At 36.2% G+C, this 13,876-nt stretch overlaps 1 protein-coding gene across 3 annotated transcripts in view; it reads right to left on the bottom strand.

Annotated features, from left to right (window-relative positions):
• LOC145279942 (uncharacterized) overlaps nucleotides 1-1,807 on the bottom strand; it is a 64,520-nt gene extending 62,713 nt beyond the window's left edge. Inside the window, exon 1 of one of the 3 annotated variants that reach the window (XM_080131536.1) lies at nucleotides 1,653-1,807. Coding sequence is in view for 1 of the 3 variants with exons in the window: in XM_080131533.1 (XP_079987659.1) it covers nucleotides 585-640 (56 nt within the window). In the remaining 2 variants the exon portion in view is untranslated. Of the gene's footprint in view, nucleotides 1-584; nucleotides 922-1,043; nucleotides 1,532-1,652 lie in introns of those variants that run through there. The other 2 variants (XM_080131534.1, XM_080131533.1) reach the window with 2 other exon arrangements.
• Between the last annotated feature and the right edge of the window lie 12,069 nt (nucleotides 1,808-13,876).

Genomic DNA, 13,876 nt, shown 5'->3' with positions numbered 1-13,876 from the left:
TACATAAATACAAGTCACGTGGCACACCTAGATGGCCACCAGTGTGCCACTACTGCCACACTGGTGGCCATCTATATTTTGACATATCCACATTTTTTATTAACATTGCCGAATTGTCCTTTTTTTCTTTCATGACGAAGATGGCATATTCCAAAAAATCCTATAAATCGACCAAGTAGTTTTATTTAAACCAAGAAAATCAAAATTTAGGATTTTTGGTATTATTATACAAACACCGTGACAGCGTTAGGGTTAGGATTAGGGTTAGGGTTTAGGTTTAGGGTTAGGGGTAGGGTTAATTCGCTGTCACGGTGTTTGTATAGTTTTACCGGATTTTTTAGCGATTTTACTACTAAAACGTATTGAACAGCAGGCTGATTTTTTACATTAACACTTGGATTGAGTTGTCGCCCCTCTTATTAATTGGATTTTATCAATGATGAAAATCAATGATGAAAAAGATGAAATTCATCATTCCCGAGGAAAACACTACGACTCGCTTAGGCATAAAATTTGATTTTCTTGAATTAAAAAAAATAAAATATTTACTAAAATTACGTAACAATTGCGTACATCATACATACTTTTCTGTATTTTCTTTACTTTTGCCGCCATAAGTGCCAATTTGAATAAGCACCATTAAATTCAAGTTTTACGGTAGTTACATGTTAAGAATGAATTTCTAAACAATAACGTTATTATTTCAGAATTCGCTATACTGTTTTTCTTTTCTAATCAAAGCACGATTTTTATCAAACTTAATTGTTTATTTAAAATTTAACTAAAAATAAAAACACAAATCTTTATGATGCACGTACTCGTCACGGAAGGAAAACATCATGTTCGAAAAATCACGTACATCAACATTTTATATGAATCTGAAATTTTCATATAAATTTTATTAAAACTTTCAATTTTTCAAATATAGAAAGCAATAAGTTTAAAAACGTACGGAAGTCACATTCAATTGACTTTATGTCCGTTAACGAAAGTTATTTATCATTATTATTTTTTTTAAAAAAGGTAATTTTGTCATTACTTACCACTCTGATGATTTAATCGACGTAATAAAGGTTTACGAGGTGGATTTTATGTGCTCTACTGGACGTTTGTGCGTCGCGTGTTGAATATCATCTCTTATTTTTATTTATTTATTTATTTTTATTACAGTTTTTTTTGGGTTTTTTTACGATTTTAACGATATTTCTTCAATTTAAAATTTTTGGCAATCAGAAAAAAATAGCAAAGAAGTAAAATAAAAAAAATAAAATAAAAAATGAATAAACACGTTTCTTTCCTTTTTCGAGATCGTTCCCGCTTCTAAACATTAATTCATCGTAAAATGGTCACAACGACAAAATACTACACGCTTTGTCTCAGCCCCCCCCCCTCTTTTACACACGAGACGATGTCTTCCATTTGGTTTAGAAACGCAAATAAACCATAATTGACATTAAACTTTAACTCAAGCCAGGGAAACCGTTTATTTTAGAAATAATTACAGTTGTGAAATTAACAAAAATAAAACAAAGGTGCTAATAGCAGAAAGAGGGGAGTACAGAGATTGAGGTGCTCATTAAGATTGGCACTTTGCACTTTAGGCGGCAATTAAAAGTAAAGAAAATACACAAAAGTCTGCATGATATACGTACCAATGACGGAACAAATATGATATATTCCAAAAATCACGTAATTTGATCAAGTAGTTTTTTTTGCTGTTGTTATTGTTATCTAAGAAAATCAAGTTTTACAACTAAGTGAGTCGTAGTGTTTTCGTCCGCCATGATTAAATCCAATGACAGAAAAAAGGGGAGACAACTCAAATCGAAGGCGATAGGTGAAAACTCGGCACTTCTGCATGTCAGTGACATGAGGCGAATGTGTGTATTTTAGTTTCAAGAACCGCCGGTAGATGTCGCTTGTCAGCCAAAGAACAGGGGTCGATAACTTTTCCTTCTCTAAAAATGCGTGCAAACTAAAATCATATTTTGATACATTTTTATATAATTTTACCGTAAAAAAAACAAAAAAAAAAACAATTCTAAAAAACAATCTAGAAATGTTTCATGTTTTTATCAATTATTATTTTATTTTCAGTTATGAATCACTCATTGGAAAAAAAATTATATTAATACATTAAAATTATATTTTGATACATTTTTTATACAATAAATGTTTCGATTTTCATATATTTTTGTGTTATTTATTACGTTATATATTTTTGCGTTATTGTAAACATTTGAGGGTGAGGAAGAACGATAACTCAATTTTTTTCTAGTTAAAAGATACTGAGTTTCTATCTTTTTTTTGTGTGCTTCTACATTATTGGAACTAGATTTTGGAGTCGATAAATGGAGTTTTCAGATAAAAACAATGGTTTCAACTGACTTTTTTTTTTTTTTTGTCAATTCTAATAAATTTACAATGGTGGCTTCCAAATTATGCAGTCGGAATTACCTGAATATTATTGAATTATTTAAAAAAAAAAAAACAACTTTTAATCGTGTTAACAGGTAGAAATTTTCCGCCATCTTGTTTTAAACCTAAATGGAAAATTACCTCCCTTAGTCTTACGACTAAATTTTATTTTTTTTACTTCTTAATTACGTAATTTTTTTTACTTCTTAATTACGTAATTTTCTACCGTATCGACTTTCGTAATTTTTGGATATAATTATCTTAAAAATACGAGGAATACGTAGATGCCATTGTTTTCATGTGAAATTCAGTATTACGATTTCTGAAATTTCGTCTCAATAGTGTAGAAGCACACACAAAAAAAAACAACTTTAAATCGTGTTGGCAGGTGAAAAATTGCCACCATCTAGTTGGAATCGAAACGGAAAATTACCTCCCTTTTAAACTCTCCTGTGTTTTAACTATCGTTTTCTTCAAATTCTATTTTTTATTTTATTTATTTATTTTTTTACATAGGCGTCACCACTTATCAAGGCCGATAGGCCACTCAAAGATAAGGGTTAAAGAGTGTAGAGTAGTCAAAAGGACAATATAGTAATCGATAGTAATGGAAGTTCGGTAGATTTGTTAACTTAAGTGGAACGGCCCATCAGAAACTTGCTCACGTTGGACTTGAAGACAACCATATTATAGACAGCTGGAAAGCAGAAAAACGGAAGACAATTCCACAGGCGTGCAGTTCTAAGAAAGAAGCTTTGATCATGGAATCTATGTTTAGGTTTAGGTACAGATAAAGAGTGGGGAAAATTATTGATAATGTTTTCAGCTAGTCTAGTGTTTCTTGTGAAAGTTTGGCGAGGGGGGACCATAGATTGAAGCTCAGTTGAACACTTTCCATGAAAATAACGATAAAGCAGAGACAAAATCGCAAAATCTCTTCTGTGAGATAGAGGTTGCAGCGAAGAGAAAAGGACATCTCCCACCAGGCCACAAAGTCTATTTTGAACCCTATCAAGGCAGGACAAGTCTTTTCTAGCAGCTCCTGCCCATATGTGGAAACAGTATTCCATCCTTGGACGTATCTGGCTCTTATATAGATAGAGAATTGCATCAGCAGTGAGATATCTACTGGATCGATAGAAGGATCCGACCATTTTTCCAGCAGCCTTGGCAACAGATTTGATGTACGTATTCCATTTAAGATCAGGAGTAAAAGTCAAGCCCAGAAGACTGTCAAAACTTGAGGTCTCCCCAAGACGAGAGCCATTCATTTTAATTGATGCAAGATGGGGATCAGAACGTTGATGATGTAAAGATAGAAGCTTGGTTTTAGATGCATTAAAAGTAACCAGTCACTCCTTTCCCCATTGTAAAACGTGATCAAGATTAGAGGAGAGAGAATCGGAGAGAACTTGGTTGTTTACTGTCTTAGATGTGCTACCATAGATGGCAGTGTCGTCAGCAAAAATGTCTAAGAATGATGTAAGGATGTGATTTGGAAGATCATTAATGTAGATCAGGAAAAGAGTTGGGCCCACGATGGACCCCTGAGGGACTCCAGCATTTATACTGTGAGCTTCTGATTTTTGCCCATCAACTACTACTCTTCTGAACCTATCAGAGAGAAATGATTTAATAATTGAGAAGACATTTCCAGCAATTCCATAGCTGGAGATCTTGTGAAGTAGGCCTTTATGCCATACCCTATCAAAGGCCTTTGATATGTCAAGAGCAATTGCCCTAGAAAGGTTGCCTCTGTCGAGAGATTCGCTAATCCTATGAGATATAACTGTAAGCACATCTACTATAGATCTAGCAGAACAGAAACCATATTGTGTGTCACTAAGAAGGTTATTTTTGCTGAGATGGTTGATTACTTCTCTATTAAACACAGATTCCAGCAACTTACTCATTACGCACAGGAGACTTATTGGCCTGTACTGAGAGGGGGATGAACGATCACCTGAATTCTTAAATACAGGGCATACTGATGAGATTTTCCAGGGTGATGGGAAGCAATTCTCCTTAAGACAACAATTAAACAGTTTTGTAAGTATGGGTGCTAGTTCTGGTTGAAGTTTTTTGGGTACTATAATTGGAATACCGTCAGGGCCGGTTGCTTTACTGGAATCAAGGTTTTTGATTAGCTTGGCAACATCACATACAGATATTTGTATATCACATAGTGTGTTTTCTGATACAGGAGGAAATATTGGGGGTTGGCGGCCTTGGTCACAAAGGGTAGAATTGGCTGCAAAGTTCTTTGCAAAGAGTTTGGCTTTGTCTGATGCTGACGAAATTAACTCAGGTCCATTGATGATAGTTGGGATAGAGCACACACTTCTATACAGGATTCTGTTTGCAATTTGCCAAAACTGGTGGGAACCAAGCCGCTGCTCAGCTACTTTGGACTTGACGGACTGAGCATACAACTCTCTTGCGTTCTTTATTACTTTCTTACAATGGTTGCTGGCAGTCCTGAAAGCGGCTTTAGTTTCCATACATCTATTATGTTGGAAGCAGTGGAAAAAGTGATTTCTGTGCACAATAGCAGCAGCACATTCTGGAGAAAACCATGGCTGGCTGTTAGGTTTTTGCTGGAACTTTTTCGAGGGTATGAAATTGTCTATACCTACAATTAACCATTCTGTCAGGTCTGATACTATAGACAACACATCCTTTTTAAACATGGAATGCAGAGGAAGATCCGATATAAATGTACGGAAACTATCCCAGTCAGCCATAGTGTATCGATATACTGTACGATGGAAAGGTACGTCTGAGGACTTATTACATTTCATTTTTATCTTAATTGATACAACTGAGTGGTCGGAAGATCCAAGAGGAGACAGAACAGAAACTGAACATAGTTCAGAGCAAGTTGTGAGAAAAAGGTCTAGGAGACTTGCATACTGGCCGTCATTGTCGGGCACACGGGTGGGTTCGTGAACAATCTGAGTGAGGTCATAAGCAATGGAGAAATCATGACAGAATCTCCCCTCATCATCGGTCTTGTTTGAGTGGGTCAACCATTCTACATTGTGAACATTGAAGTCTCCACATACGTGAATGTTAGCTGAAGGATATGCTGATAGAACTTGGTCAATTTTCTCAGATATGCTTTTAAAGATAGTAACTCTGCTCTTATGGGGGCGATAGAGAGTAAATATAAATGCCATAGTGTGAGCTAGCGCTACTCGGAAGCACATATAGGGTAAGTTAGGATCTTCTCTGGAGATGTCCCTACCACATGGAAAGACATCTTTTATATAGGCACATATTCCATGCCCATGGCGATCTTGGGGGTCAGATTTGGAAGTTAGGTTAGAGTATCCTTTAATTACGAACTCATTTAGGGAAATAGTCTGTCCAATTCCAGTTTCGCTTAAAAATAAAAGGTCTGGTTTAGTCTCCTGTAATTGGGCTTCAACCTCTGGAAGGGTATAACGTACACCCCTGATGTTGGAGAAGGAGACATGGTAGTGGGGGTCTACGTTGGAAGTTTCAGATCCGGGTTTAATCTTTAATAAATAATTTTCTACCTTATCGATTTTCGTAATTTTTGGATACAATCATCTTTAAAATACGAGAAATACATAGCTACTATTGTATTATGTGAAATTCAGTATTACCATTTCTGAAATATCATCCCAATAGTGTAAAAACGTCTTTGTTTCTTTTTTTTTCTTTTCTAAGGGCAAATACAAAAAAAAAAAAAATACTCCATTATTATAGTTCTTTGGTGCTTGTTAAGATAGAGTCAACAGATCGATTTTTTTAAAAATATGTGGTTTTAAGCAAAAACAACAGTACTTACCGAATTGTCATGTCGAAAATATTAATATATCCAAAAATGACAAAAATGCATCAAGTGGAAAATTATTTATAGTTAAAAGTAATTTTTTACAAAAAATGGGGGGGAAATTGCATTGTCCCTTGTTGCGGACCAGGATATAATAATACCCTAACTCGCTACAAGAAAATAATGAAACGAATGGAATTGAAGGAAACAAAGACTCAGTTGATGGATAAGATAAACGTGTCGTTTATTTACTGTTGAAAGAATGAATGTTTTAGATATAACATGTGTCCATGTCTGCCCGGGTGTAACCATCGTTTGTAGAGGACTGGTATTGTAGAAGGAAAAAGTAAATGTGTTTTCATCTCACGTTCGGGTCACTATCGTTTGTTCGCGCGTGGGAAAAGAAGTGAGTAATATAGTAGAAATGAGAATGATAGTCCAGCGGGTAGACAAAGACAAAGATAGTGGGTTAAGCTGTACGCCATGTTAGTAGTCAGCTACGCGAAGGTATTCTCAGGGACCAGTAGTAGATAGAGAGAGAAAGAGTGAGAATGTGTACGTACGGTCTGTTAGCTTTTTGTCCCACATAGTAGAAAGTGGACATGACGCACGCGGTTGGTCCGTAGACCGACCAGCTCGAAAGCTGGTCCTAAAAGGAAGAAGCCGCTTATTGCTCTTTGGTTTATACTTGTTTCTGGTGGTCTTTGCACATGTGTGGATTTCCATTGAAGTGACGTCGTCCTTGTGTGCGTACGTGTGCGCGTGTGTGAGTACATGTGTGTACGTTAGCGTGTGTGTGTGTATACACGTGAATGTGAGTGTATGTACGCGAACGTGAATATATGGACGTGTGTGGACGTGCGCGCGTATGTTTGTGTGCGCGTATGTATGCAACAAGTAATATAGCTTGAAGTGTGAACGTGTGTTTTTTGTGTGAGACTTGAAAAGGCTCGCGCACCCTAAATGTGAACACCTTGAAGATTGCGAATAGAGGGGGGCACACTTATAGACTATAGCGATAGACTTTTTTTTTTACTACTCAAAGAATTTTCCTAATTTTTGGATATATTACTATCTTTGACATGACTAGTAAGTACTATTATTTTTGCTTAAAACCACATATTAACATGTTAAAAAAAAATCGATCTGTCGAATCTGTCTTAACAAGGACATTTTTTTAAATTTATTTTAGTTAAACAAGTTCACACACACACATATAATATGTGTGTGTGTAACCAACATTTCCCACTCTGCTTTATGGTCATATAGAGAAACTAAAACCAACAATAAAAAAAAGCCCCTTTTGGTTTCAGTTCCGATTCTTGTGGTGTGAGTCATATATATACATATACATATATATATATATATATATATATATATATATATATGACTCACACCACAAGAATCGAAACTGAAACCAAAAGGGGCTTTTTTTTATTGTTGGTTTCAGTTTCATCACATGATAATAAAGCAGATTGGGAAATAAAGGTTTCTCTCTCTCTCTCTCTCTATCTCTCTCTCAGGTACACACATGGTTATGTTATACTTCTTCTTGATCTTCAATTTCTTGTTTCTTTATCTTACTGTTATTTAATACACCTCTCGGTACAGAGTTAGACACCAGGGTCGTTTTTTAACGTGGAGAAAAGGTGCAAAAATAAAAAATTGTCTCAGTCGAAAGAGAACAAGAAATCGAAGTGTAGCAATGTAGCATACGAAGAACAGATACTACACTTTGATCTTGACCAAAAGGCCAAAAAGGTTGTAGTAGGCTGCCAGACTCGAACCTGTACTGCGAAGGAGGAAAAGAACGTGAAAAGAAAACAAACAAACAAAAAAAACGTGACGTCTTTGCCGTTGCGTCCATCGCCAATCCGGAAGTGGCGAAGGTTTAAATTAAGGCTAGTCAATCGAAAAGAGGGGATGACTTTCCAAAATATCGGCGAGAAAAAAGCGATCCTTCCTTGTAGAAAAGTGGCCAGTTAAGGGTGAAAGAATTTATGTTTTTAGCAAATTTTTCGATATTTGTCGTCCGAAGGATCAAGCTTCAAAACGATACCGATCTCGTAAAAATCCGTTACCTCTGTCGAAAGTTTTAGGTATACATACATACATACATACATACATACATACATACATACATTTAAGCAGGCAGGTGAGATTTATATTAGAGATAATAATATATTAATTCATTATACTATATATTGTCCCCCCGCCCCCAAACAAACCTCTGGCCTTGATAGAGGGGAGACTAAAACTTGCTGCTATGGTTTCAAATGATCTGAAATAACAGCAAGTGGAAACGATTCCAAATATTTCTCAAATGTTATATTCCCCTCTTTTGGAAAAAGGGCATGATTATGAATATCTTTTGTATCAAATAATCCTTATATACTGTGAAATTTACTTTATGTATGAAAACCAAAGAAGGAAGATATAATATGAGAAATATTTGGAATCAAGTCTCCCCTTGCTGTTATTTCAGATCATTTGAAACCATAGCAGAAAGTTTTAGTCTCCCCTCTATCAAGGTCAGAGGTATTTGGGAAATATCAGATATTTTGTAATTTATATGCAAAACTGACAAAAATAGGCTCTAGATGATGGATGATCCTCTTAATTTACGACCTTAAGGGCAAATGTCACATAGCCCACGACACAATTCGGGTCATTACCATTCTAACGAGACTTCATTTGTTAAATTCTGATCAATAGTCGCTGAGATTTGAAACTTATAAAATTGCCAAAAAAAAAGTGGTATATCTATATATATATTAGTGGCCTGGGAAGGCCACAGCGGAGGCAACCGAAGCAGCAAAACTGAAGCTGGCTTGCAGAACACTATATATGCAAATGTAGGCAAATTTGAGCATATTTTATTGATTTGAAAATAAAGGTTCTTTTTAGAGCCTGCTCTAGTCAGGGACCCATAAATGTGATTTCAACGATTTTGATGACAACAAAACTATGAGAGTGTGAAACATTCGTTGATCATTATTCAATCCTGGGCAACGTCTGGTTTCCCTGCTAGTATATAGATTAGTGTTAGGGCGATTAATCGGAATCGGGAATCGGAAAAATTGGAGCTTTTAGAGGTATTGGAATCAGTATCGGAATCAGAAAAATTTGAGCCTATTTTCCGATGTCAAAACCAATTCCATTAATTATCTTTTTTATTTGAATTTGGGTTAAAAAAAACACCTTCAACTCATCACATTTCAATCTGCGGCCGATTTCTCGATTGGATAAACCAAAAAGGTGGAGATTAATGAGCTCCTGACGATCACTAAGAAAAAGTCGTGGCATATGGGCTAAATGTTACGTTGTATAACCTGGAACAACAACAATTACAATTAGAGACGCTTTGTTGCCTGTTTGTGGATATTTTAAACTGATTTAGGAGCGATAATTTAAGTTGGTTTTAAGCGAATTTGTTGCTGCGGACTTTCTTTTTGCCTCCTCAGTTTGAAGTTATTTTTTTTAAATTGACGTGAACATTAGAATATTTCAATTAAAAGTCAAATATGAACAGGTAAAATTGTAGAGGAATAAAAGGCGAATCAAATGAGGTATAGGTTGTTTAAACAGTTACATTAAATTTAGCTTAAATTTACAGTTTTTGAAAAAATTACAAGTGTGGACTTTCTTTTTGCCGGCTGTGTGTGTGTGTGTGTGTGTGTGTGTGTGTGTGTGTGTGTGTGTGTGCGCACGCGCGCGCGCGTGTGTATCATTAATCACAGAAATGTCTAATATAGCAATTTGATACGTGACCTACATTTTCCAAGCCAAGTCACTGACCAGCTTTATGATGCAATGATGAAACCGAAACCAAAATAAAAATAAAAAATCCCCTTTAGTTTAGATTCTTATCATATGTGTCGTCTATTATACGAGGTTCTACAAAAGTAGCGCCTCTTCTTTTTTTTAACTCAAAAAATTGAAGAGCTACGAAGACGGGAGTCCCTTTAAAACGAGCGACCTTTTGTGCTCCAGATTTGATTTTTCTACATAGAAACCACCATTCTCAATACACTTTTGCCAGCGATGAGTGATGGCTACGTGTAGCACTGTAGCAGTTCATAGTACGCTTTATCATACGAGGTTCATTCTAAAAGTTAAGCCTCCTATTTTTTGTTTTTAATTTTAAAAAGTTGAAGAGCTACAAGGACGGAAGTGGTACCATTTAAACAATTGACCTTTTGTGTTCCAGAATTTATTTTTATACATAGTCGTCATGATTCTCAATGCATTTTTGCCAGGAATTCAATGACGCGTTTCTGCTTCTGATGCACATCCATGACAGGGGTTGCTTTCTTAGAATCTTTCGCTGTCAATATTTGCAACAGAGCGATGAGATTTCAAATGAATGCATAAGTTCAGTCATCATAACAATGCAAGATGTAACTATTTCTGATCCATTTGGGTAAAATAAAAAAAATAGGAGCCATTACGTATATTATCAAATATATGCTCCCTTCTGGTGTATGCTTTTTTGCTAGACTGGGCAGATGATATTATGAATGAACTACATAATAAACTGAGAGGATGATATGACGAACGAAAACTACTCCCCTTCCTCAAAAAAGTAAGGGAGTAGTTAATATCTTGAATGATATCATGGCAGCAATAGATAATACACTACTCCCACCCCTCCCAAGAAGATAATCCTACAAAGATGATATCATTAGGAACGAATGTGCATTGTACTACTCTTCAGAGACAGAAGTAATGTCTGTAGGTATCTTTAAAGTGCACCACAGAATTCAATCTCGAAAGACACTGGAATCTTAGGGAGATTTTTTTTTTTTTTTTTTTACATGGGGGTCACCACTTATCAAGGCCCGAAGGCCACTCAGGGATAAGGGTTATTGCGTGTACAGTAATCAATGAGATAGTATTGTAGTAATCATTAGTATTGGGGGTTTTGATAGAGTGTCTTACTTAAGGGGGCAGTTTGTCAGGAGTTTGTTTATGTTGGACTTGAAGACGTTCAAGTTGTAGTCAGGTGGGAAACAGGCAAGCAGCAGAGAGTTCCACTGGTGTGCAGTTCTAAGAAAGAAGCTTTGCTCATGGAATCTACGTTTGGATTTAGGCACAGATAAAGAGTGGGGAAAATTATTGACAGTAGTTTCAGCCAGACGGGTGTTTCTCGTGAAAGATTGGCAAGGGGGGACGAGGGATTGGAGCTCAGACGAGCACCTGCCATGGAAATAGCGATAAAACAAAGACAGGCTTTCAACGTCTCTTCTGTGGGAGAGAGGTTGCAGGGAAGAGAAAAGGGCATCCCTCACTAAACCACAAAGTCTATTTTGCACTCTGTCAAGGCAGGATAGGCTGTTTTTAGCAGCTCCTGCCCAGATGTGGCAGCAGTACTCCATCCTTGGACGTACTTCGCTTCACAGAGCTTATGAAGAAGAACCTGAAGTCCTACCTAACTAATATTCCTAGTGAACCCAGTGCAAAAGAGATCCAGGCAATTGCACTTAAGGGAACAGCAAGAATACTAAAAAGAGTTCCCGGTTGGTTTCAATAAAAAGCAGGGCAATATTGGCAGCTGGTTTGGCTGCTCCATACCCAGCATTACAATCTTCAAAGGAAGATCTAGTCGAGAATTGAATCCATCATCAAAAGGCATCATACCAATCCCTTCAAACGGATATAATCAATCCAATCTTCGAACAATGCTGAACCCAAATTCCAGTTCCTGCTGAAGATAAAAGGACTATTATCTTTCGAGGTGTTACCAGTTCTACTCAGAGGCAAAATATGCATGTCCTTTTTTGCAACGAAAAACAAATAAAATTTGTGTCGAATTTTAGAGATATGCTTGTTGTAATTGTTAATTTTTTGTCATTGTCTTGGAGTTAAAACAGGTCAGAAGAAAATTCTTACAGAATGTAATTGGAAGTCTCCGCTCAGTCTCGAAAGACAATGGTCACTCCCTGTAAGAGTAGCTGCACATTTAATTATGAGGCAAGGGTTGCGCAATCCCCTACCACATCTCTCCTGAATCGGCACTACTTCAGTCCAGTGGTAAGGGAAGGTCCAGGATGACTATAAGCAATGCCGATATAAGCAGAGAGCACATACAGCACGTAGAATTCCTAAGTGGTCACCCATTTTAGCACTGACCAGGCTCAACATTGCTTAACTTTGATGATCTAACGGGAACCGGTGTGTCAATATGAATATGCTGTATACAAGGAATGTAATTACTGATTCGTTTATTCACCAACTTAACAACAGGATTGAATTAACAAATAACTTCATATATTTTTACAGAAAGTAAACAGAAACATGTTCATAATTGTATTTAGATTTTTAAAAATATTTCTTGTTAACAGATTTTCATATATTGAAGAATATAATTTTTGTCTTGGAATTTTTGGATGAGGATTGATAATTTGTTTCATTTAAATTATAACGACTGTTGTTCCCATCTTGAAAATTTAAAAATAGACACCAAAATATTAATGAAAACTTTTTTTTTTTACCATTGTTTTGGAATCTATCATTTACTTTTAAAATGCTTTACATTCAAGTTATTTATTTTTTTACTTGATTAAGCAATTTGATCTTAAAAATATATTACTCTTATTAGAAAAAGAAATAGCATGAGCGATTTTTTTGTAATCTTTCTTGTCAGTCGATTTTCAATATATTGAAGAATATACTTTTTAGATGAGGACTGATAATTTGTTTGATTTGTATTATTTGGACTACTGTTCTCATCTTGGATGTTATTTTCATAACGTTTCTGCCAGTGTAGCTTTTGACTTGCTTCAGGGGCATCTGGTTGAAATCGGGAATCTAGACGTCAAATACTAACACAGAAACAGACTCTAGATTTTTACCTAAGAAGTTATTATTTCCTAGAACTGTCCGTCTGTGGAACGTAATACCTTGGGGTTGTTTTCCAGATGACTATAACATGATTACGTACAGCATAATTATGTTGACACGCCAGTTCCTGCAACATTAAGCAACGTTGAACCTGGTCAGTACTAAATGAGTGATAATTTGGGACTTCCAGGTGCTGTATGTGCTCTCCGCTTATCTCGGCATTGTTTCCAGTCGTCTTGGTCTTCTCCTTGCCACTGGACCCAAACAATGTCGATTCAAGAGAGTTGTGGTTGGGGATTGTGTCAAATTTGAAAACTGAATTAAAAAATAACTTCATAGATTTTTACAGAAAGTAAACAGAAAGATGTTCTCCTGAATCGGTACTGCTCAAGTTCAGTGGCAAGGTTAAGTCTAGGCTGACTGGAAACAATGCCGAGACAAGCGGAGAGCACATGCAGCACCTGCATTTCCCAAATGGCCACCCATTTTAGTGTTGTATATAACATGGTGGCGGGAGATTGCATATAAGATGTGTATTTTTTTTGTTGTGTTGCAGTTAAATGGGCTTGTATTTTAGGGAAAAAAAAAAGTTAACATAGAATTTGTCACTGTATTTCTTTTCTCTCTCAATTTCCAGAAAACGTCTGTCACTCTCATCTCTGTCAACAGGCGTTTTATTAAAAAAAACTGACTGCATTTCATTTGCATATGTGTGTGGTGGCCGGTGTGATCTTGTGCGATTCCATGAGATCACATCTTATAAAACCACAGCCGCCATCTTTAATCTCTCTCTCTCAGATTCCACCTGAAGAT

This window comes from Euprymna scolopes, chromosome 7, assembly GCF_053919585.1.
Source record: "Euprymna scolopes isolate OS-2025 chromosome 7, ASM5391958v1, whole genome shotgun sequence".
NCBI lineage: Eukaryota > Metazoa > Mollusca > Cephalopoda > Sepiida > Sepiolidae > Euprymna > Euprymna scolopes.
Note: the sequence above shows the minus strand (reverse complement) of the source record. Positions and strands in the feature narration are given on the sequence as shown.